Source organism: Electrophorus electricus, chromosome 19 (assembly GCF_041902795.1).
Source record: "Electrophorus electricus isolate QZ-2024a chromosome 19, ASM4190279v1, whole genome shotgun sequence".
Lineage (NCBI taxonomy): Eukaryota > Metazoa > Chordata > Actinopteri > Gymnotiformes > Gymnotidae > Electrophorus > Electrophorus electricus.
Genome location: NC_137515.1, coordinates 4,452,393 through 4,474,393, shown reverse-complemented (window position 1 = coordinate 4,474,393; position 22,001 = coordinate 4,452,393). Strand labels below are relative to the sequence as shown.

The following is a 22,001-nucleotide window of genomic DNA, read 5'->3' as shown; positions in this document are numbered from 1 at the left end:
TGGTTTCCTATTACTCTCAGATATGTATATAAAAGGAATGACCCACTAAAGCCTCAAATATTCAAAGGTCACAAATGTACACAGGCATTTTGTATTGGCTATTGCAAGATTATCGTCATGACCTATTCAGATTGTTTTCCATTACCTAACATAATGACTGTTTTGACAGTGTTGGTTCCACTCAATGTGTCAAAGTTAGATCTTTAAAATGTTATTGGCCAGTCCATCTAACAAAGCAAGCAGAAACAATTGCTGCTTTGTGACAACTGATGATTTTTTTTTCAATACACTGTGATTGCTTTAGGTATGAAACATGCTCAGACTACATTTGAAAAGTTGATGAGTGGATTATTTGCTGTAAATTTCACAGAGGCTTCTCTCACACTGAACTTAGCAATGTGTACATTTCATCCTGGTTGTTTCTGCACCACTGCACATGGACCTAGCAGCCCCATTTTGTTTGGGGGGGGGGGGGTTGTTTTTTTAATCTGATACCCTGCCTCTTGCACCAATTAGTCCTGCTCCTAAGAAGGTGTGGCCATGCACTGCTCTCAGGAGGGTGTCGCCATGCACTGTTGCAAAGATGGTGATGCTATACCTCTGAAAGCACTGGCTGCTCTGTCACCTGACTAGCTCTTGACCTTGGTCTCTGTAATTAGTCAATCATTGATTTGTCCAAAATAAATGTCGCTCATCACTATGCTTGCATCTTTCTTTGCCTCACTCAATGTCATATAGGTAAGCTGACAGCATGACTTCATTGTATTGGTTAACCAACCATGATCTATTAGTTCTTTATCTATATATTTTCATGAGTTTATTTTATTTTTAGTCAAAATAAGTGCCACATGTTGATTTAGTGTCATGTGTTCAACTGGCGATGAGTCAAAATTTCCAAAATGAACCGATTTCATTTTCAGAAAATCACTAAAATTAGAAAAAGACAACACATATTTAAAAGAGACAAAATGATCAATATTATTTAATATATGGGCTTACTTACATCAAAGTATGTGGGGAGATAAGGCCACAGTGTGTAATCTGTGCAGGTACTTTTGCTAACGACAGCTTGACAGCAGCAAAACTAAAGTAACATTTAGACATGAAGCATGGTCATCTTTCAGTAAAACAAAAAAAAAAGAAATGTTTTTTGCATGGAAATTGAGTGAATTGAACTCACAAAAAGGTGCTTTTAAATCTGTGCCAAAGCACAGATAAAAACTGGAGGTGAAGAACAATTTAAGACTGGCTGTTTGAAAGATTAAACTTGATTAAAAAAAAGCAGCCACATCTTTCATACCAAAATGAGTAAGTAACTCAAACATTTTTATATGGAAAACTGTGTTTGTGTGTGTGTGTGTGTGTGTGTGTGTGTGTGTGTGTGTGTGTGTGTGTGTGTGTGTGTGTGTGTGTGTGTGCATGCATATCTACTTAAAATAAAACTTGTATACAAAGAGGTCTATTGTTATCTTTTTTTAGCTTGGCCTTCATGCCACCTTCACCATTGACATTCAGCACTGTAACATTTTTTTGGATGGGTTGAGAAAGTAATTCAGAGTAGGAGCATGTGTTATGTTCATATGTGCTGAATAAGGGAGAGACTCTTTTTGTCATTGCTGTTTTTTATTTAATTTTGTTAGCCAGTTAATAATAGACAATAAAACTCTGGACAAATGGGGATTTGACTTGATTTTCTTTATTTACATGCTTCAGTATTTTGTATGTTGGCAAGTTTTAGTTCTGGGGACGGGGTGGGGGTGGGGGGGAGTCAATTTCTCAAAATACTAGCAAGGGGACCTCAGGAGGAACAAGTTTGAATACTCTGCACTATGCTCTCCAAAGCTGATTGTCACAAGAAACGTATTTAGAAGGTAAATCACAATTATCAAAACAGACTGAATTTCTAAAAAAAGGACCAAAAATAGAATTTTTCAAAGACATTGTGATTATATTGTGATACAGGCAATTTACTGTTCTTTACAAGACACACCAACAACCAGCGAAATAAATAACAAATCAAGCAAAATAAATAATAAAACGTGATAATAAAAAGTGAGCAACTTTTTTGAGCAAGGACAGAGGTCAGGTTATGTCTGAAATTAAAAATGCCCTGGAAACAAATTCCATTTTAAAGATAAATATTCCAAAATTCTACAAGTAGCAATATACTTAGCTAATGGTCTTGAACATTAATCAAAGAAATCAAATATTAAGGCATTCACAGTGGAATGTATGTATACAATCCATCCAAATGCAATCTGTACCCAGGTCTCAGAGATCAAGTTGTTATATGAAAGAGTAATAAAAATATGAGATCCAGCAAGTAAAAGACCTTTTTCAAACTTGCATACATGCATACATATAACATAGTGTATACACTGTGTTATGATGGGAACTGTTTTATATATGTGCATAAGCTAACTTTGACAAAAGGTATAAATATCCTAGCTCCTGATATTTGTTTTATATATAATCTATGCACATAATTATAAGAAAACACAATTTTTAAAAATTAAAAAGGTTAATACACACTAACAGAAGCCATCCAATCATCATACTCATCTCTTCAGCTTTTGTGTAAATAAATAAATTAAAATATGTATGTCATTTGTAATTAAATATGCTCTGAAAATTAATGGAATGTTGAAGGTGATAATTTAAACAGTCTACAAGTCACAATATACTTAGCTGATGCTCTAAACCATGGATAAAATATAGCATATATTAGAGGGTTGACAGAGGAATTGATGGATATAAGCCAGGTAAGAACAGTCGACACCAGTGACAAAGATGTCATGTTTTCAACAAACAGAGAACATAGACTAAAAGGTATCCAGAGAGCAAGATAAACACAAACAACAATCCCCAGTGTTTTTGCTGCTTTAGAATTAGAAGACTTAGAAACTTTGTCTCTGTGTCTGTTTGAGGTAGCATTCAACACAGATCTCACAGCTTTAGCTTGACGTCTTGCCAAAGTAAAAATGATTGAATACAAGATGAGAATAACCGAACATGGACATATAAATGAAATCACAAGATCAATGGTCACCCATGAATATTTTACGATTAAAATGCACTCTCCATGGCATCTGCTCAAGATCTGAGATGGAAGGAGATGGTCATTAAAGTACAAAAAGATGAGGATATACAAGAGAGAAAAAGACCAGCCTAGAATTATGAATAAAGACATTTTACAAACTGTAACTTTAGTGGAATATAACAGAGGGTCACTGATTGCAATGTACCGGTCAACTGCAATTAAAACCATATAACACACAGATGCTGAAGCTGAGATCCAATTGATTACAAAAAAAACTGTACATGCCATTTTACCAAGATACCAACAGCTGTCTCTTAGTTGCATTGTATTCACAGGCATAACAAATCCCATGAGAAGATCAGCCACAGCCAGAGAGAGGATGAGTAGGTTAGTTGGAGTATGGAGCTGCTTGAAGTGAGAGATAGATAAGATCACAAGGAAGTTCAAAAACACAGTGCATACAGAGATACAAAACAGAAAAATAAACAAAATTATATTTCCAGGGCCTGTTCGGACCTCCTTTCTGCATGAGTTGTTGTCAGGAAAGCAGTACTCAACTGTCATGTGTTGCTGATACTCTGTGATATTCATCTTAAGTATTTACAGATATGCAATTTGGAGCTGTTCATAATATGCTGTTCAGCAGTACTGGACTGATGAATTTGTCTTTGCAGATTGTGTATTTATATTGAAGTATGAATCCTCCTACTAACATATGAATGGCCACTTTTTACACAGCATCATTCACTTAATATTCAACAATGTCATTACAGGGGTGACCAGTAGAGGAGTGAAAGTGTTTACAGTTAGTGTTAACAGTTAAATCTCTCACATTTTGCACACAATGTGTTTTTGAGGTATTCCTTTGCTTTTAACACATACTACTTATTAAATAAATAAGTTCCAGTTTTCTCAGCTTTGCGAACTTTTATTTGGATCTTAAAAGTAACTTTAGTAGTATAGCAGCTCCTCTTATGGCCCTCCTCAAAGGAGCTGTGACAAAGATACGCTGGAACCAAGAGGCAGATAAAGCATTCAATCAATTCAAATGATTAAATGGGGCTTTCACCACTGCTCCTCTTCTTAAACAACCTGATCTTTCCATCCCATTTGTGGTAGAAGTAGAAACCTCCAACATAGGAGTAGGAGCCGTTTTGTCACAAAGGAATGACAATTCCAACATACCATTTTTTGCGTACTTTTTTTCTGTAAACTGGCCCCGGCCATGCAGAACTATGAGATAGGAAAATGTGAGCTATTAGCCATAAAATTGGCTTTGGCGAAATGGAGGCACTGGTTGGAAGGGGACAACTATCCCTTCACAATTATTACCGACAAATTGTAATTTGGAGTATATGCATTCTGACAAACAATTAAACCCTCGACAAGCCTGTTGGTCATTATTCTTCTCACGATTTCAATTCAAGATCCTGTATTGCCCAGGTTCCCACAATACAAAAGCAGATGCCCTGTCCCACTTTCACCTAGGGTACACTGAGGAGGATCACAACACTCAGGAAACCATCCCTCCTACATGGGTGTATATAGCATCTATAAGATGGGAGATTGATGAGGAAATCGAGCAAGCAACAAAAGAAACTTGATACTTGAGACTTGATAACAGAGTTATTGTAATGATTGCACACACAAACAAGGAAGAGGATCCAGAGGCAGGAGGTTTTATTATTTAGATCAAACAGATCAGTGGGGTCAGGCAGGTAGTTAGGTTGTTTCAAGATCGATAACACAGTACAGAGTCCAGGGGGTGTCCAGGGGTCAGAAAGAAGACAAGCTCTGAAACATAGGCAGGAGTCAAAAACCAGGAAGACAAAACCGTAACTGAACCGCTTGTTACACAACATAAGGTTGGCAATACTGTACGACGTGAGTGTGAAGGAGGGGATCTTAAGTAAGGGAGGAGTGATGAGGAGAAACAATGATCAGGTGTGTGCTAGCATTCAGGTGAACCAGATTAGAGGCATGTGTGGGAAGAGGTAGGCATGGCAGTGTGGGGTTGAGCATGATTCCTGGCATTCATAATAGTTATTATGTACTGTGTACACTTTGGTACTAAAGAAAAAAAAGTCACATTAAAATTCTCCCATTATTATGTATATACACTTCGATACTAAATAAAATAAGAATGTCATTAAAATATTCTTGTAATGGTAGGAAAGTGCAATTCTGAAGAGAAACACTAGAAGCATACTTGTTGTTTGCCATTATGCGAATGTGAGAAAGAAAGATAGACAAGGGAAAGATTATGAAGTTTTAATTGTTAGTAATAAAATGTTTACATTAATCCATTGTGATTACAGAGAGCCAATGAAATTGAATTAGCAAAGGTGTAACATGGTCAGCCGATTTAGACCATGTAATGTCCAAGGATTCGTGCTGCAGAAATGGCTACTAGGATTATTTTGACTAAGACTTCAGTAAAGTGTTGTGTTAAAACAGGTCGTAGTCTGGAAATATTTCATAAATAAAAAAAAACACAACCAAGGAGACACAATTTATGACTAGAAAAACAGAGCGTACTGTCCAAAATAACACCAAGGCTGTAAACTTTTACGAAGACAGTTATAATAGCTCCAGCCATAGGGAATGTACAAATATAAAAAATTTTAAGTGTAGATATAGATCCCATAGGAAACAGCTCAGTTTTACTCCTATCGAATTTGAAATAATTGCTTGTTATCCATATATGTGTATCATGGAAATAAGATGTGTGAGTATTGAAAGAGAGTAGAAGTTGGCATATTGGACACACACAGCTGCATATCATCAGCATAACAATGAAACCGATCATCATAGATGCTGAAAAATATTGCCAAGAGGCAGAAGGTAAATGATGAATAATAGTGAGCCTAACACTGAACCCTGTGTAACAGCACAATGAACCGTAGAGATTTCTGACCAATAATTCTGAATCTGTACAAACTGTGTCCTGTCTGCAAGATAGGAAGCAAACCACTGAAGTACAGTGCCACAGAGTCCAATACTAGCCAACTGCTCCATAAGAAGCTGATATGATATTGTATCAAAGGCTACACTGAGCACACGTAAAAATTAAAATAGAAAGCACACCTGAATCAGCTGCACAGAGAAGATCATTGGTGAGCTTAACCATAGCCATTTCTGTACTAGGTTTGGGATTTAAAAATTCTAATTTCAGAATTGATCTGATTATTGCAACTTTCAGTGAAAAGTACTAATGATCTTTATGAAAACTTTAATCACCATTGCATCAAGAGCCAACTGCACAGGAATTGTGCTAATTTTGGAGTTGAGAAATTTCAAAAAAGCAGAATATTGTTCATTAGAGAGGTTAGTATTGATATTTATTTCAGATGTTTCGAGAAACTTTTCACTGTATAGAAAAGTGTCTTAGTATTCCATTCACCATTAATGCTAATAATGTGTGCATAATAACATGTTTTTGCACAGAAAGAATATTTTGTAGTAAAGGACATGCTCAAAATACTTTTATTTATAAATAGAACATCTGGGCTTGGTGTATACCCTCTAATGCCTCGATGTAATTCAGGTACCAAGGAGCACTATGGACAAATAAAACAACCTGTTTTGTTTTTTTTTTGCAGGGGCTAGGATATCATGCGCAGAAGATAAACTATTATTGTAATAGTCTACTAAACCTGAAAGTGAAGCAATAGGGATAGGAACAGAGTTTGGAATAATTCAACTGGAATAATTGCCATGTGGTTCATTATATGTATACAAAGTTGGATCCTCTGCACTGGTTGTTCTGAAGCCACAGAACACATCAAAACTAGAGGTGGAGAACAACTTAAGACTGGATGTTTGAAAGATTAAACCTGATATCAGCAGATTGTGTTTAAAAAGCAGCCACATCCTTCACACCAAAATGAAAAACATTGTGTGTGTATGTGTGTGTGTGTGCGCGCACGTTTTGATTGATGTGTGTGTGTGTGTGTGTGTGTGCATGCATTTTCACTGATGTGTGTGTGTGTGTGTGTGTGTGTGTGTGTTTGTGTGTGTTTGTGTGTGTGAGTGTGTGTGTGTACTGAAGAAAAATGGGATGATTTGACCTGATTTTCTTTATACATATGCTGTAGTATTTTGTGTATTGAAAGGTTTTAGTCAAGGGGGGCCAACTTCTCAAAACACTGACAAGGAGACCTCAGGAAGAACAAGTTTGAATACTCTACACTTTGCCCTTGAAATCTGATTATAACTTTACTGCAAAGTGTGAACAGTATTATAATTAAAAACAACATGGAATCAACATCTAACACTGGCTTCAAAAGAGCCAAAATGTCACAAGAATCTTTTGTTTAGAAGGTAAGTCACAAGATTCAAAACAGACTACCAATTTCTAAAAAAAAGACCATAAATAGAATTTTCCAATTCTACAAGTAGCAATATACTTATCTGATAATCTAGAACATTAAAAAAATGATAAAGGATTCATAGAAGAATTAATGTATACAACCATCCAAATGCAGTCTACACCAATGTCTTAGAGGTCAAGTTGTTATCTGACAGATTAATAAAAATATGGGATCCAGCAATTAAAAGACCTTTTTCAAACTTAGCATACATATAACATGTATACTGTCTTATAGTGGGACCAGTTTTATATATTTGCGTAAGATAACTTTAACAAAAGGTATAAATATCCTAGCTCCTGGTATCTGCTTTATATATATAATTCATGTGCATGACTATAATAGAATAAGATTTAAAAAATATACAAATTTAATACACAATTACAGAAGCCCATGCAATCATCATACTTATCTCTTCAGCTTTTGTAATTTATATCATATGAAGCAGATTCAGTCTTTTGAGGAGAATAAAGTTTGAAATTAAATATGCTTTGAAAATTAATGGAATGTTGAGGGTGATAATTTAAACAGTCTGCAAGTCACAATGTACTTAGCTGATGATCTAAACCATGGATAAAATATAGCATATATTAGAGGATTGACAGAGGAATTGATGGATATAAGCCAGGTAAGAACAGTCCACACCACTGACAAAGATGTCATGTTTTCAACAAACAGAGAACATAGACTAAAAGGTATCCAGAGAGCAAGATAAACACAAACAACAATGCCCAGTGTTTTTGCTGCTTTAGAATTAGAAGACTTAGAAACTTTGGCTCTGTGTCTGTTTGAGGTAGCATTCAACACAGATCTCACAGCTTTAGCTTGACGTCTTGTTAAAGTAAAAATGATTGAATACAAGATGAGTATAACTGAACATGGACATATAAACGAAATCACAAGATCAATGGTCACCAAGGAAGATTTTACGATTAAAATGCACTCGCCGTGACATCTGCTCAAGACCTGAGATGGAAGGAGATGGTCATTAAAGTACAAATAGACAAGGACATACAAAAGAGAAAAAGACCAGCCTAGAATTATGCATAAAGACATTTTAGAAACTGTAACTTTAGTGGAATATAACAGAGGGTCACTGACTGCAATGTACCTATCAACTGCAATTAAAACCATATTACACACAGATGCTGAAGCTGAGATACAATTGATTACTAGAAAAATGATACATGCCATTTTACCAAGATACCAACAGCTGTCTCTTAGTTGCATTGTATTTACAGGCATGAAAACAAGTCCAAGGAGAAGATCAGCCACAGCCAGAGAGAGGATGAGTAGGTTAATTGGAGTATGGAGCTGCTTGAAGTGAGAGATGGACAAGATCACAAGCAAGTTCAAAAATACATTGCATATAATGATACAAGACAGAAAAATAAACAAAATTATATTTCCAGGGCCTGTTCGGACCTCCTTTCTGCATGATGAGTTGTTGTCAGGAAAACAGTACTCAACTGTCATGTTTTGTTGATCCTCTGTGATATTCATCTTAAGTATTTACAGATATGCAAGTTGGAGCTGTTTATAATATGCTGTTCAGCAGTACTGGACTGATGAATTTGTCTTTGCAGATTGTGTATTTATATTGAAGTATGAATCCTCCTACTAACATATGAATGGCCACTTTTTACACAGCATCATTCACTTAATATTCAACAATGTCATTACAGGGGTGACCAGTAGAGGAGTGAATGTGTTTACAGTTTGTGTTAACAGTTAAATCTCTCACATTTTGCACACAATGTGTTTTTGAGGTATTCCTTTCCTTTTAACACATACTACTTATTAAATAAATAAGTTCCAGTTTTCTCAGCTTTGCGAACTTTTATTTGGATCTTAAAAGTAACTTTAGTAGTATAGCAGCTCCTCTTATGGCCCTGCTCAAAGGAGCTGTGACAAAGATATGCTGGAACCAAGAGGCAGATCAAGCATTCAATCAATTCAAATGATTAAAAGGGGCTTTCACCACTGCTCCTCTTCTTAAACAACCTGATCTTTCCATCCCATTTGTGGTAGAGGTAGAAACCTCCAACATAGGAGTAGGAGCCGTTTTGTCACAAAGGAATGACAATTCCAACAGACCATATTTAGCGTACTTTTTCCGTAAACTGGCCTCGGCCATGCAGAACTATGAGATAGGAAAATGTGAGCTATTAGCCATAAAATTGGCTTTGGCAGAATGGAGGCACTGGTTGGAAGGGGACAACTAGCCCTTCACATTTATTACCGACCATTGTAATTTGGAGTATATGCATTCTGCTAAACAATTAAACCCTCGACAAGCCTGTTGGTCATTATTCTTCTCACGATTTCAATTCAAGATCCTGTATTGCCCAGGTTCCCACAATACAAAAGCAGATGCCCTGTCCCACTTTCACCTAGGGTACACTGAGGAGGATCACAACACTCAGGAAACCATCCCTCCTACATGGGTGTATATAGCATCTATAAGATGGGAGATTGATGAGGAAATCGATCAAGCAACAAAAGAAACAGTAATACCTGCTGAATGTCCTGTGGGGAAACTGTACATACCAGTATCATGCCGAGATCGACAATTAACCTGGACTTATTCTTCCCTCACTACAGGTCATCCTAGTGAAACCTGTACTCGACAACTCTTTGTTAGTTGTTATTGGTGAGAAATGCTCACGAGCAATGTGCACACGTATGTCACCTCCTGCTCAATGTGCAGTCAAAGTAATACCCTCAAGACGCTAACTGCAGGTAAACTTATGCTGCTACCCATACCTGAAAGGCCTTGGTCACACCTAGCTGGGGATTTTATTACTGACCTACCCTGCTCTAATGGAAATATTAAAATTCTGACTGTAGCAGATTGCTTATCACATGGGGTGAGTTTCATTGCCTTCCCTGGACCTACCACCTTTCAAACCGCAGAGGCACTTATCAATCAGGTGTTCTACTTTTTTGGCATCCCTGAAGACATCCTGTCTGATCGAGGACCTCAGTTCGCTTCACGACTCTGGTCCACCTTTTTTAAACACATTGGGGTAGCAATAATTTTGATGTCAGGATATCATCCTCCATCCAAGGACAGATTGACACAGAGGAGAGACACCAGTATACCAGCCTGTGGATCACGTATGGCTCTCTTGATGGGATTTCCGTTCTGTTTTTGTTTGCCTTCTGGTTTATGTCCTGGACTGTTTATCTCCATGACTGTGATTATCCCTGGCTTCATCTTTCTGGCTCTGACTATTGCATGTTCACCGACTACTGATCTGGATTCTAATAAAACCCAAACCTCTTATCTGCCTCTAGCATCTGACTTTTCCTGCCTCGTCACAGTAAGAGATTTTGTAGAGGAAGGATAGAGATATCATGGATTGGTCTCAGCTTTTCAGGTGTCAGGTTAAGTCTGAAATTAAAACTGTGCTGGAAACAAATTCAATTTTAAAGATAAGGACTCCTAAATTCTACAGTAACAAAATACTTTGATAAAACATTTATAAAATAAAGCATGTTAAGGGATTTTGAGAGGAATTAATGTATATTATCTATCTAAATGACAGCCATACCAAATAATTAGTGTTCAAGTTCTGATCTGACAGAAAAAAAAAATGTGATCCATCAAGTAAAAGACCTTTTACAAACTTGGCTTGAATGCATACATATAATAGTGTGTATACAGTCTTATAGCATGACTTGTTTTATAGGTTATGCGTGAATAGGTTAGACAAAAATTATAAATATCTAGCTCCTTCTATCTGCTGATATTTGCTTTAGATACATTAATTCATGTACATAATTTTGATATACTAAGATAAAAAGAGATAATACACACTTACTGAAACCTGTCAATTCATCCTACTCATCTGTTCAGGTTTTTTTTTTTAAACTTTGAAAACATAAATATCAAAAGTTGAATTGTATAAAATTGGTTTTGCAAGTTTGGAAAAACAATTAATTAATTTTATTTATACACAAGTTCACAGTTTTTTGCTATTTCTTCTTTTCTGGTTCACTTTGCCAGCTGAATCCTACTTGAGTTTAGAAATGTTCTCAGGCACATAGTTAATGTGATGCAGTCTCAGTCTTTTGAGGAGAATAAAGTTTGAAATTAAATATGCTCTAGAAACAAAATGACTGTTGATGAAAAATTAAACAGTCTACAGGTGACAAAGTATTGAGCTGAGGCTCTAAACCATGGATAAAATATAGCATATATTATGGGATTGACAGAAGAATTGATTAATATAAGCCAGGTAAGAACAGTCCACAAGAGTGAGAAAGATGTTATGTTTTCAACTGTCAGAGAACATAAATAAAAAGGTATCCAGAGAGCAAGATAAACACAAACAACAATGCCCAGTGTTTTTGCTGCTTTAGAATTAGAAGACTTAGAAACTTTGGCTCTGTGTCTGTTTGAGGTAGCATTCAACATAGATCTCACAGCTTTAGCTTGACGTCGTGCCAAAGTAAAAATGATTGAATACAAGATAAGTATAACAGAACATGGGCATATAAATGAAATCACAAGATCAGTGGTCACTAAGGAAGATTTTATAAATAAAATGCACTCTCCGTGGCATCTGCTCAAGATCTGTGATGGAAGCAGATGGTCATTAAAGTACAAATAGATGAGGATATACAAGAGAGAACAAGACCAGCCTAGAATTATGAATAAAGACATTTTACGAACTGTGACTTTAGTGGAATATAGCAGAGGATCACTGACTGCAATGTACCGATCAACTGCAATGAAAACCATATTGCACAGAGATGCTGACATTGAGATAAAATTGATTATGAGAACAATTGTACATGCCATTTTACCAAGATACCAACAGCTGTCTCTTAGTTGCATTGTATTCACAGGCATGAAAACAAGTCCCACGAGAAGATCGGCCACAGCCAGAGAGAGGATGAGTAGGTTGGTAGGGGTATGGAGCTGCTTGAAGTGAGAGATAGATAAGATCACAAGCAAGTTCAAAAACACAGTGCAAACAGATATACAAGACAGAAAACTAAACAAAAATATATTTCCAGGGCCTGTTCGGACCTCCTTTCTGCATGATGAGTTGTTGTCAGGAAAGCAGTACTCAACTGTCAAGTTTTGCTGATACTCTGTGATATTCATCTTGAGAATTTATAGATATGCCAGTTGGAGATGTTCATAATATGCTGTTCAACAGTGCTGATCTGCTGAATTTGACTTTGCAGATTGTGTATTTATATTGAAGTATGAATCCTCCTACTAACATATGAATGGCCACTTTTTACACAGCATCATTCACTTAATATTCAACAATGTCATTACAGGGGTGACCAGTAGGGGAGTGGAAATGTTTATAGTTAAGAGTTCAAACATTTCACATCCATCACATTTTGTACACAAGGTTTTTTTTTTAGGTATTCCTTTGCCTTTAGCATACTACTAAATATGAAATAAATGCATACATATAATGCTCTTATTGTAACGAACCTGGTCATTTGTTCTTTGACTGCTGGATTTTGAAAAAAAAAATTTATTTGATGAAGCTGAAAGTGGGAGCACTAATCTAGACTTTTATTTTGTGGAATAATAATAATAATAATACATTGTAATAATACATATTATTATTTACATCTTACATATACATATTATTTACATATTGCTTTTCACACAAAGGACATGAAGATGCTTGCAATATTATCATTATTATTAGTTGCATTCATTTCGTACCTCTCTCAAACTCAAGGTCGCTTTACAAATATTGCTTTTTTTTCCTCTTTACACACACACACCTGATGAGAAGCAGCAGCCACTTTGCACACAGTGTACTCTCTATCAGAAACTACAGCCCCCTGGAGGACTGCATTGGGTGCAGGGAAAGGGAAGGAGGTTAAGACCAGTGCAGAGCACCAACCATCACTGGACAATAGTCTGTACAAAAAATGTTGTCAACTGGAAATGTGTCATAATTTCCAAAATGAACCACTTAAGTTCCAGAAAATCAATAAAATTAGAAAAAGGCGACATATGTAAAAAGAGACAATATGATGAATATTATTTAAAATATGGGTTCACTTACATCAAATTATTTGGGGAAGTAGATTCTCCAGTTCAACAGACAACCAGTGGCTGAGTTCTGGTTGAACATTCAGCAAGATTATCCAGCCTTTACAAAACATGCAATCAGAAGCCTTTGCCATGTGGTTCATTATATGTATACAAAGTTGGATCCTCTGCACTGGTTGTTCTGAAGCCACAGAACACATCAAAACTAGAGGTGGAGAACAACTTAAGACTGGCTGTTTGAAAGATTAAATCTGATATCAGCAGATTGTGTTTAAAAAGCAACCACATCCTTCACACCAAAATGAAAAACATTGTGTGTGTATGTGTGTGTGTGCGTGCGCGCACGTTTTGATTGATGTGTGTGTGTGTGTGTGTGCATTTTCACTGATGTGTGTGTGTGTGTGTGTGTGCGCGCACACGTTTTGATTAATGTGTGTGTGTGTGTGTGTGAGTGTGTGTGTGTACTGAGGAAAAATGGGATGATTTGACTTGATTTTCTTTATACATATGCTGCAGTATTTTGTGTATTGAAAGGTTTTAGTCAAGGGGCGCCAACTTCTCAAAACACTGACAAGGAGACCTCAGGAAGAACAAGTTTGAATACTCTACACTTTGCCCTTCAAATCTGATTATAACTTTAATGCAAAGTGTGAACAGTATTATAATTAAAAACAACATGGAATCAACATCTAACACTGGCTTCAAAAGAGCCAAAATGTCACAAGAATCTTTTGTTTAGAAGGTAAATCACAAGATTCAAAACAGACTACCAATTTCTAAAAAAAAAAGACCATAAATAGAATTTTCCAATGACAATGGGATTGTATTGTGATACAGGCAAATTCGTGTTCTTTCCAAGACACACAAACAACCCGCTAAATGAACAACAAAACAAGCAAAATAAATAAGAAAACAAAAAATTAAAAAAAATAATTCTACAAGTAGCAATATACTTATCTGATAATCTAGAACATTAATATAAAAAATGATAAAGGATTCATAGAAGAATTAATGTATACAACCATCCAAATGCAGTCTACACCAATGTCTTAGAGGTCAAGTTGTTATCTGACAGATTAATAAAAATATGGGATCCAGCAATTAAAAGACCTTTTTCAAACTTAGCATACATATAACATCTATACTGTCTTATAGTGGGACCAGTTTTATATATTTGCGTAAGATAACTTTGACAAAAGGTATAAATATACTAGCTCCTTATATCTGCTTTGTATATATATAATTCATGCGCATGACTATAATAGAATAAGATTTTAAAAATATACAAATGTAATACACAATTACAGAAGCCCATGCAATCATCATACTCATCTCTTCATCTTTTGTAATTTATATCATATGAAGCAGATTCAGTCTTTTGAGGAGAATAAAGTTTGAAATTAAATATGCTTTGAAAATTAATGGAATGTTGAAGGTGATAATTTAAACAGTCTGCAAGTCACAATATACTTAGCTGATGATCTAAACCATGGATAAAATATAGCATATATTAGAGGATTGACAGAGGAATTGATGGATATAAGCCAGGTAAGAACAGTCCACACCACTGACAAAGATGTCATGTTTTCAACAAACAGAGAACATAAATAAAAAGGTATCCAGAGAGCAAGATAAACACAAACAACAATGCCCAGTGTTTTTGCTGCTTTAGAATTAGAAGACTTAGAAATTTTGGCTCTGTGTCTGTTTGAGGTAGCATTCAACACGGATCTCACAGCTTTAGCTTGACGCCTTGCTAAAGTAAAAATGATTGAATACAAGATGAGTATAACTGAACATGGACATATAAATGAAATCACAAGATCAATGATCACCAAGGAAGATTTTACGATTAAAATGCACTCTCCGTGACATCTGCTCAAGATCTGAGATGGAAGGAGATGGTCATTAAAGTACAAATAGACAAGGACATACAAAAGAGAAAAAGACCAGCCTAGAATTATGCATGAAGACATTTTACAAACTGTGACTTTAGTGGAATATAGCAGAGGGTCACTGACTGCAATGTACCGATCAACTGCAATGAAAACCATATTGCACAGAGATGCTGACATTGAGATAAAATTGATTATTAGAACAATTGTACATGCCATTTTACCAAGATACCAACAGCTGTCTCTTAGTTGCATTGTATTCACAGGCATAACAACAAGTCCCACGAGAAGATCGGCCACAGCCAGAGAGAGGATGAGTAGGTTGGTAGGGGTATGGAGCTGCTTGAAGTGAGAGATAGATAAGATCACAAGCAAGTTCAAAAACACAGTGCAAACAGATATACAAGACAGAAAACTAAACAAAAATATATTTCCAGGGCCTGTTCGGACCTCCTTTCTGCATGATGAGTTGTTGTCAGGAAAGCAGTACTCAGCTGTCATGTTTTGCTGATACTCTGTGATATTCATCTTAAGTATTTACAGATAGGCCAGTTGGAGCTGTTCATAATATGCTCTTCAACAGTGCTGATCTGCTGAATTTGTCTTTGCAGATTGTGTATTTATATTGAAGTATGAATCCTCCTACTAACATATGAATGGCCACTTTTTACACAGCATCATTCACTTAATATTCAACAATGTCATTACAGGGGTGACCAGTAGAGGAGTGGAAATGTTTATAGTTAGAGTTCAAACATTTCACATCCATCACAAGTTTGCATACATATAATGCATACATATAATGTTCTCATTGTAACGAACCTGGTCATCTGTTCTACGACTGCTGGATTTTAAAGAAAAAAAATTAATTTGATGAAGCTGAAAGTGGGAGCACTAATCTAGTCTGTTTCACCGCCAAATGTGTTTTATGATATTTGTTCTAAAATGTGCTTCAGAGAAAATCATTCATTTATAACGTGTCAACATCAGAGATGATGGAACACAAATTGCGATAATTCAGCATCATACCGGCACAGCTCAGGTGTTTGTATTTAGAAGTATGCTTCATTTTCCAACAGACATTTGCTCTGACACTGATAGAGCAGTATGAGCTATAGGTATGGAGTATGTTAATATCTCTTTGCACTCAGGTTATTTATTGTCTGACGATTTCTGTGAAACTTGAGGTAGGATTATATTCACAATTTCCAGTCAAAAGCATAACTTTTATTTTGGGGAATAATAATAATAAATAATAATACATTGTAATAATACATGTACATATTGCTTTTCGCACAAAGGACATAAAGATGCTTACAATATTATCATTATTATTAGTTGCATTCATTTAGCACCTCTCTCAAACTCAAGGTCGCTTTACAAATATTGCTTTTTTTTTCCTCTTTTCACACTCAGGCCTGATGAGAAGCAGCGGCCACTTTGCACACAGTGTACTCTCTATCAGACACTACAGCCCCCTGGAGGACTGCACTGGGTGCAGGGAAAGGGAAGGAGGTTAAGACCAGTGCAGAGCACCAACCATCACTGGACAATAGTCTGTACAAAAAATGGCTTAACAGGTAGAAAAGTTTTTCCTATCCCTGAGGTTGTAGTCAGTCATGTTTCAACAGTTCAATTTCCCAATTAGAGTGAGTGGCATCCTTCACTCTCTGTGCTTGTGTGGTATCTTTTGCACAGTCAAGATAATTCCAACATGTAATCATCCTCTGAATCATTTTGTTGTCTATCATCTGCTTCTGATCACACTAATGACAAGTCCCCAAGTGAAGCAAGTGAATACTGATCACAATATATCTGTGCATGTAGACAATAGAAAAGCTCAATTTATAGCAAGTCAGCTACCTGGCTGGGAAACCTAACCAAACTAGATGTTATTAGAACAAAACCAATCTATACCAGCAATCTATTAAACTACCACAGTCATTTCGCAACCTCAGAATTATTTTTATCTGTCACAAACCCCATGAATATACACTAATTTAACGAGTTCAACTCCACTTGCACTTGCACTTGCACTCCACTTGCACTTGATAACAGAGTTATTGTAATGATTGCACACACAAACAAGGAAGAGGATCCGATCGCAAGAGGTTTTATTATTTAGATCAAACAGATCAGTGGGGTCAGGCAGGTAATTAGGTTGTTTCAAGGTCGATAACATGGGGCAAAGTCCGTGGGATGTCCAGGGGTCAGAAGGAAAACAAGCTCTGAAACACAGGCAGGAGCTGAAAACCAGGAAGACAAAACCGTAACTGAACCGCTTGTTACGCAACATAAGGTTGGCAATACTTCACGACGTGAGTTTGAAGGAGGGGATCTTAATTAAGGGAGGAGTGATGAGGGGAAACAATGATCAGGTGTGTACTAGCATTCCGGTGAACCAGATTAGAGGCATGTGTGGGAAGAGGTAGGCATGGCAGTGCGGGGTTGAGCATGATTCCTGGCGTTCATAACAGTTATTATGTACTGTATACACTTTGGTACTAAAGAAAAAAAGTCACATTAAAATTCTCCCATTATTATGTATATACACTTCGATACTAAATAAAATAAGAATGTCATTAAAATATTCTTGTAATGGTAGGAAAGTGCAATTCTGAAGAGAAACACTAGAGGCATACTTGTTGTTTGCCATTATGCGAATGTGAGAAAGAAAGATAGACAAGGGAAAGATTATGAAGTTTTAATTGTTAGTAATAAAATGTTTACATTAATCCATTGTGATTACAGAGAGCCAATGAAATTGAATTAGCAAAGGTGTAACATGGTCAGCCGATTTAGACCATGTAATGTCCATGGATTCGTGCTGCAGAAATGCCTACTAGGATTATTTTTGACTAAGATTTCAGTAAAGTGTTGTGTTAAAACAGGTCGTAGTCTGGAAATATTTCATAAATAAAAAAAACACAATCAAGGAGACACAATTTATGACTAGAAAAACAGAGCATACTGTCCAAAATAACACCAAGGCTGTAAAACTTTACGAAGACAGTTATAATAGCTCCAGCCATAGGGAATGTACAAATATATATATATTTTTAAGTGTACATTTAGATCCCATAGGAAACAGCTCAGTTTTACTCCTATCAAATTTGAAATAATTGCTTGTTATCCATATATGTGTATTATGGAAATAAGATGTGTGAGTATTGAAAGAGAGAGTAGAAGTTGGCATATTGGACACACACAGCTGCATATCATCAGCATAACAATGAAACCGATCATCATAGATGCTGAAAAATATTGCCAAGAGGCAGAAGGTAAATGATGAATAATAGTGAGCCTAACACTGAACCCTGTGTAACAGCACAATGAACCGTAGAGATTTCTGACCAATAATTCTGAATCTGTACAAACTGTGTCCTGTCTGCAAGATAGGAAGCAAACCACTGATGTACAGTGCCACAGAGTCCAATACTAGCCAACTGCTCCATAAGAAGCTGATATGATATTGTATCAAAGGCTACACTGAGCACACGTAAAGATTAAAATAGGAAGCACACCTGAATCAGCTGCACAGAGAAGATCATTGGTGATCTTAACCATAGCCGTTTCTGTACTATGTTTGGGATTTAAAAATTCTAATTTCAGAATTGGTCTGATTATAGCAACTTTCAGTGAAAAGTACTAATGATCTATACTAATGATCTTTATGAGAACTTTAATTACTGATTATTATCAAATAAATAATTGAAGGCAAACGGTAGTTAACCGTTGTAGTAATACAATCTATATGACATACAAAGATATTGGATTTAGTAATAAATTAAAAATTTCTATTTTCAGTTAGAAGACAGAAGTCACATTAGTCAATGGCTGGGGACAATTTGATAGTGCTTACTGGTGATAAATCTGTCTGTGAAATATTATCAAGTGTCACAGTTAGTCCCTCCCAGCTTACATGTTCCATGGTTTCCTTGTCTTGTGTGTTTTTGTTTCCATTCCTTAGTTTTGTTATCTCTACCCCTCATTTGGTTTTCCGCACCCATCATTACATCCATCTGTTCCTCGTTTCTAGTCCTGTTAAGTTAATGTATTAAACCCTGTCTTGTTCCCGTTGTTTTGGCTGTTCATGGTTTGGCTGTTTGAATGTTTGGTTGTTTGTTTGAAAGTTTTTGAAAGCTCATCGGTATTTAAAAGCCCTTGTTTGTTAGCCTGTTTTGTGATTCTAGCCATTTGTTTTTCCTTACCTCCATGTGTTTTTCCCTAGCTTCTTTGTTATAGCCTGCTTCCTGTGTTTGCCTCCATGTGGTTTTTTTTTGTTCATGATGTATCCATTTATGCTACGTATTGACTCAATGACCCTGGACTGCTCTGATGACTCTGAATCTGGATTTGCCCCTAATCCCCTAATAAAGTTCGCACTTCTTTGCACATGTGTCTGCCTCCTTACTGCTCACCATTGCATCAAGAGCCAAATGCACAGGAATTGTGTTAATTTTGGAGTTGAGAAACTTCAAAAAAGCAGAATATTGTTCATTAGAGAGGTTAGTATTGATATTTATTTCAGATGGTTTGAGTAAACTTTTCACTGTATAGAAAAGTGTCTTAGTATTCCATTCACCATTAATGCTAATAATGTGTGCATAATAAGATGTTTTTGCACAGAAAGAATATTTTGTAGTAAAGGATATGTTCAAAATACATGTGTTTATGAATAGAAAATCTGGGCTTGGTGTATACCCTCTAATGCCTCGATGTAATTCAGGTACCAAGGAGCACCATGGACAAATAAAAGAACCTGGAGGTTTTTTTGGGTTTTTTTTGCAGGGGCTAGGATATCATGCGCAGAAGATAAACTATTATTGTAATAGTCTACTAAACCTGAAAGTGAAGCAATAAGGATAGGAACAGAGTTTGGAATAATTAAACTGTTGAGATCCTCAGGATTAACATATCAAATATTGTGCGATAACATCGTACTGTGCACCTTTGATTTAGCATACAACCATTTGGCAATAATAGTTTTATGGTAGATCAAAACATTGTTTTAAAATCTTTAGTAATCATTGTCAGTTTTACCAAAATGAACATTAAAATATCGCATTAAAATAACATTGGAAGACATTGTATCATATAAATACAAAGAGTTTAACAGCCAGAAGTTTGAAGACAGACTGGCTAAGTAAAGAGAGTGGCATTAATTTTATACTCTCACAATAAATCAACACAAGGCCACCTCCCCTACCTCAAGCACAAGGCTTGAAAATGTAAACAATTCCAGGTGGAACTGCTGTATTTAACTCTAGACAGTCATTCTGTGCGTGCCAGGTTTCCATAGGACACGACTAATCCAGACTACATTAATCAGATAAGCTTTGTTAGTGTTGGAACGGTTGTTGTAAAGGGCAAACTTATGATAACCTGGGTGCATACTCATAGCTGATTTAGCTAATGGAGTCGAGAGCACATCCCTCATACATTTTAAAACCAAAGCAAATGTACAATTCCAACTAGTGCTCAATGCACACTGCTGGCACTGCTGGTTTAGAGGTACCAACCTGACATCCAACATAAATGTGGATCCAAGAATGTGCTGGCTGATATGCTTTCTCAAGTTTAGTTTAGTAAAGAAATTCATTCTTACCTTTTCTTTATGGGGGGAGGGTATTTTGTCCAATGCCTATTTGTGCCTTGTTTTCCCTTTACTCTTCACCACACTGCCATTTTTCTCAATAAAACTTTTGACATTTATTCCAGTATTCCAACCTGGCTGCCTCTGCCCCACTGAACGTGGACCCAGCAGCCCTTTTTTTGGGGGGGCTTTGCTTCCTTTTATCTGATTCCCTGCTTCTGGCACCAATTAGACCTGCACCTAAGAGGATGTGGCCACATGTTGCTCCCAGAATGGTGTCGGCATGCCCTGTTCCAAAGATGGTGAAGCTATACCTCTGGATCCACTGTCCACTCGACTTTGGTATGTGTAATTGCTGTCAATCATGAATTTTTGTCCAAAATAAATGTCGATCATCACTACGCTTGCATCGTTCTTCACCTCATTCAGTGTCACATAGATAAGCTGACAGCATAAGTTCATTGTATTGGTTAAACAACCATGTGATATTTAGTTATTTATCTATATATTTTCATAGGTTTATTTCATTTTTCATCAAAATAAGTGTCGCATGTTGATTTAGTGCCATGTTGTCAACTGGAAATGTGTCATAATTTCCAAAATGAACCACTTAAGTTCCAGAAAATCAATAAAATTAGAAAAAGGCGACATATGTAAAAAGAGACAATATGATGAATATTATTTAAAATATGGGTTCACTTACATCAAATTATTTGGGGAAGTAGATTCTCCAGTTCAACAGACAACCAGTGGCTGAGTTCTGGTTGAATATTCAGCAAGATTATCCAGCCTTTACAAAACATGCAATCAGAAGCCTTTGCCATGTGGTTCATTATATGTATACAAAGTTGGATCCTCTGCACTGGTTGTTCTGAATCCACAAAACACATCAAAACTAGAGGTGGAGAACAACTTAAGACTGGCTGTTTGAAATATTAAACCTGATATCAGCAGATTGTGTTTAAAAAGCAGCCACATCCTTCACACCAAAATGAAAAACATTGTGTGTGTATGTGTGTGTGTGTGCGCGCACGTTTTGATTGATGTGTGTGTGTGTGTG

At 36.3% G+C, this 22,001-nt stretch overlaps 4 protein-coding genes across 4 annotated transcripts; all 4 read right to left on the bottom strand.

Annotated features, from left to right (window-relative positions):
* Positions 1–1,691: 1,691 nt before the first annotated feature.
* LOC118242890 (trace amine-associated receptor 6-like) lies at positions 1,692–3,670 on the bottom strand. Its single transcript, XM_035535979.2, has one exon. The coding sequence runs from the start codon at positions 3,629–3,631 to the stop codon at positions 2,633–2,635; it is 999 nt and encodes a 332-aa protein (XP_035391872.2). The 5' UTR covers positions 3,632–3,670; the 3' UTR covers positions 1,692–2,632.
* A 4,140-nt stretch (positions 3,671–7,810) lies between these two features.
* On the bottom strand, positions 7,811–8,913 carry LOC118242864 (trace amine-associated receptor 6-like). The gene has a single exon (XM_035535799.2). It carries the CDS (start codon positions 8,911–8,913, stop codon positions 7,909–7,911), a length of 1,005 nt encoding a protein of 334 aa, XP_035391692.1. The 3' UTR covers positions 7,811–7,908.
* A 2,596-nt stretch (positions 8,914–11,509) lies between these two features.
* On the bottom strand, positions 11,510–12,558 carry LOC145652420 (trace amine-associated receptor 6-like). The gene has a single exon (XM_081702743.1). The coding sequence runs from the start codon at positions 12,527–12,529 to the stop codon at positions 11,510–11,512; it is 1,020 nt and encodes a 339-aa protein (XP_081558869.1). The 5' UTR covers positions 12,530–12,558.
* Positions 12,559–14,036: 1,478 nt separating this feature from the next.
* Positions 14,037–15,877, bottom strand: LOC145652405 (trace amine-associated receptor 6-like). Its single transcript, XM_081702573.1, has one exon. The coding sequence runs from the start codon at positions 15,871–15,873 to the stop codon at positions 14,869–14,871; it is 1,005 nt and encodes a 334-aa protein (XP_081558699.1). The 5' UTR covers positions 15,874–15,877; the 3' UTR covers positions 14,037–14,868.
* Between the last annotated feature and the right edge of the window lie 6,124 nt (positions 15,878–22,001).

Coding starts and splice junctions, on each gene's coding strand:
- LOC118242890 (XM_035535979.2), bottom strand. CDS start 3,631: ATGAATATCACAGAGTATCAGCAACACATGACAGTTGAGTACTGCTTT.
- LOC118242864 (XM_035535799.2), bottom strand. CDS start 8,913: ATGAATATCACAGAGGATCAACAAAACATGACAGTTGAGTACTGTTTT.
- LOC145652420 (XM_081702743.1), bottom strand. CDS start 12,529: ATGAATATCACAGAGTATCAGCAAAACTTGACAGTTGAGTACTGCTTT.
- LOC145652405 (XM_081702573.1), bottom strand. CDS start 15,873: ATGAATATCACAGAGTATCAGCAAAACATGACAGCTGAGTACTGCTTT.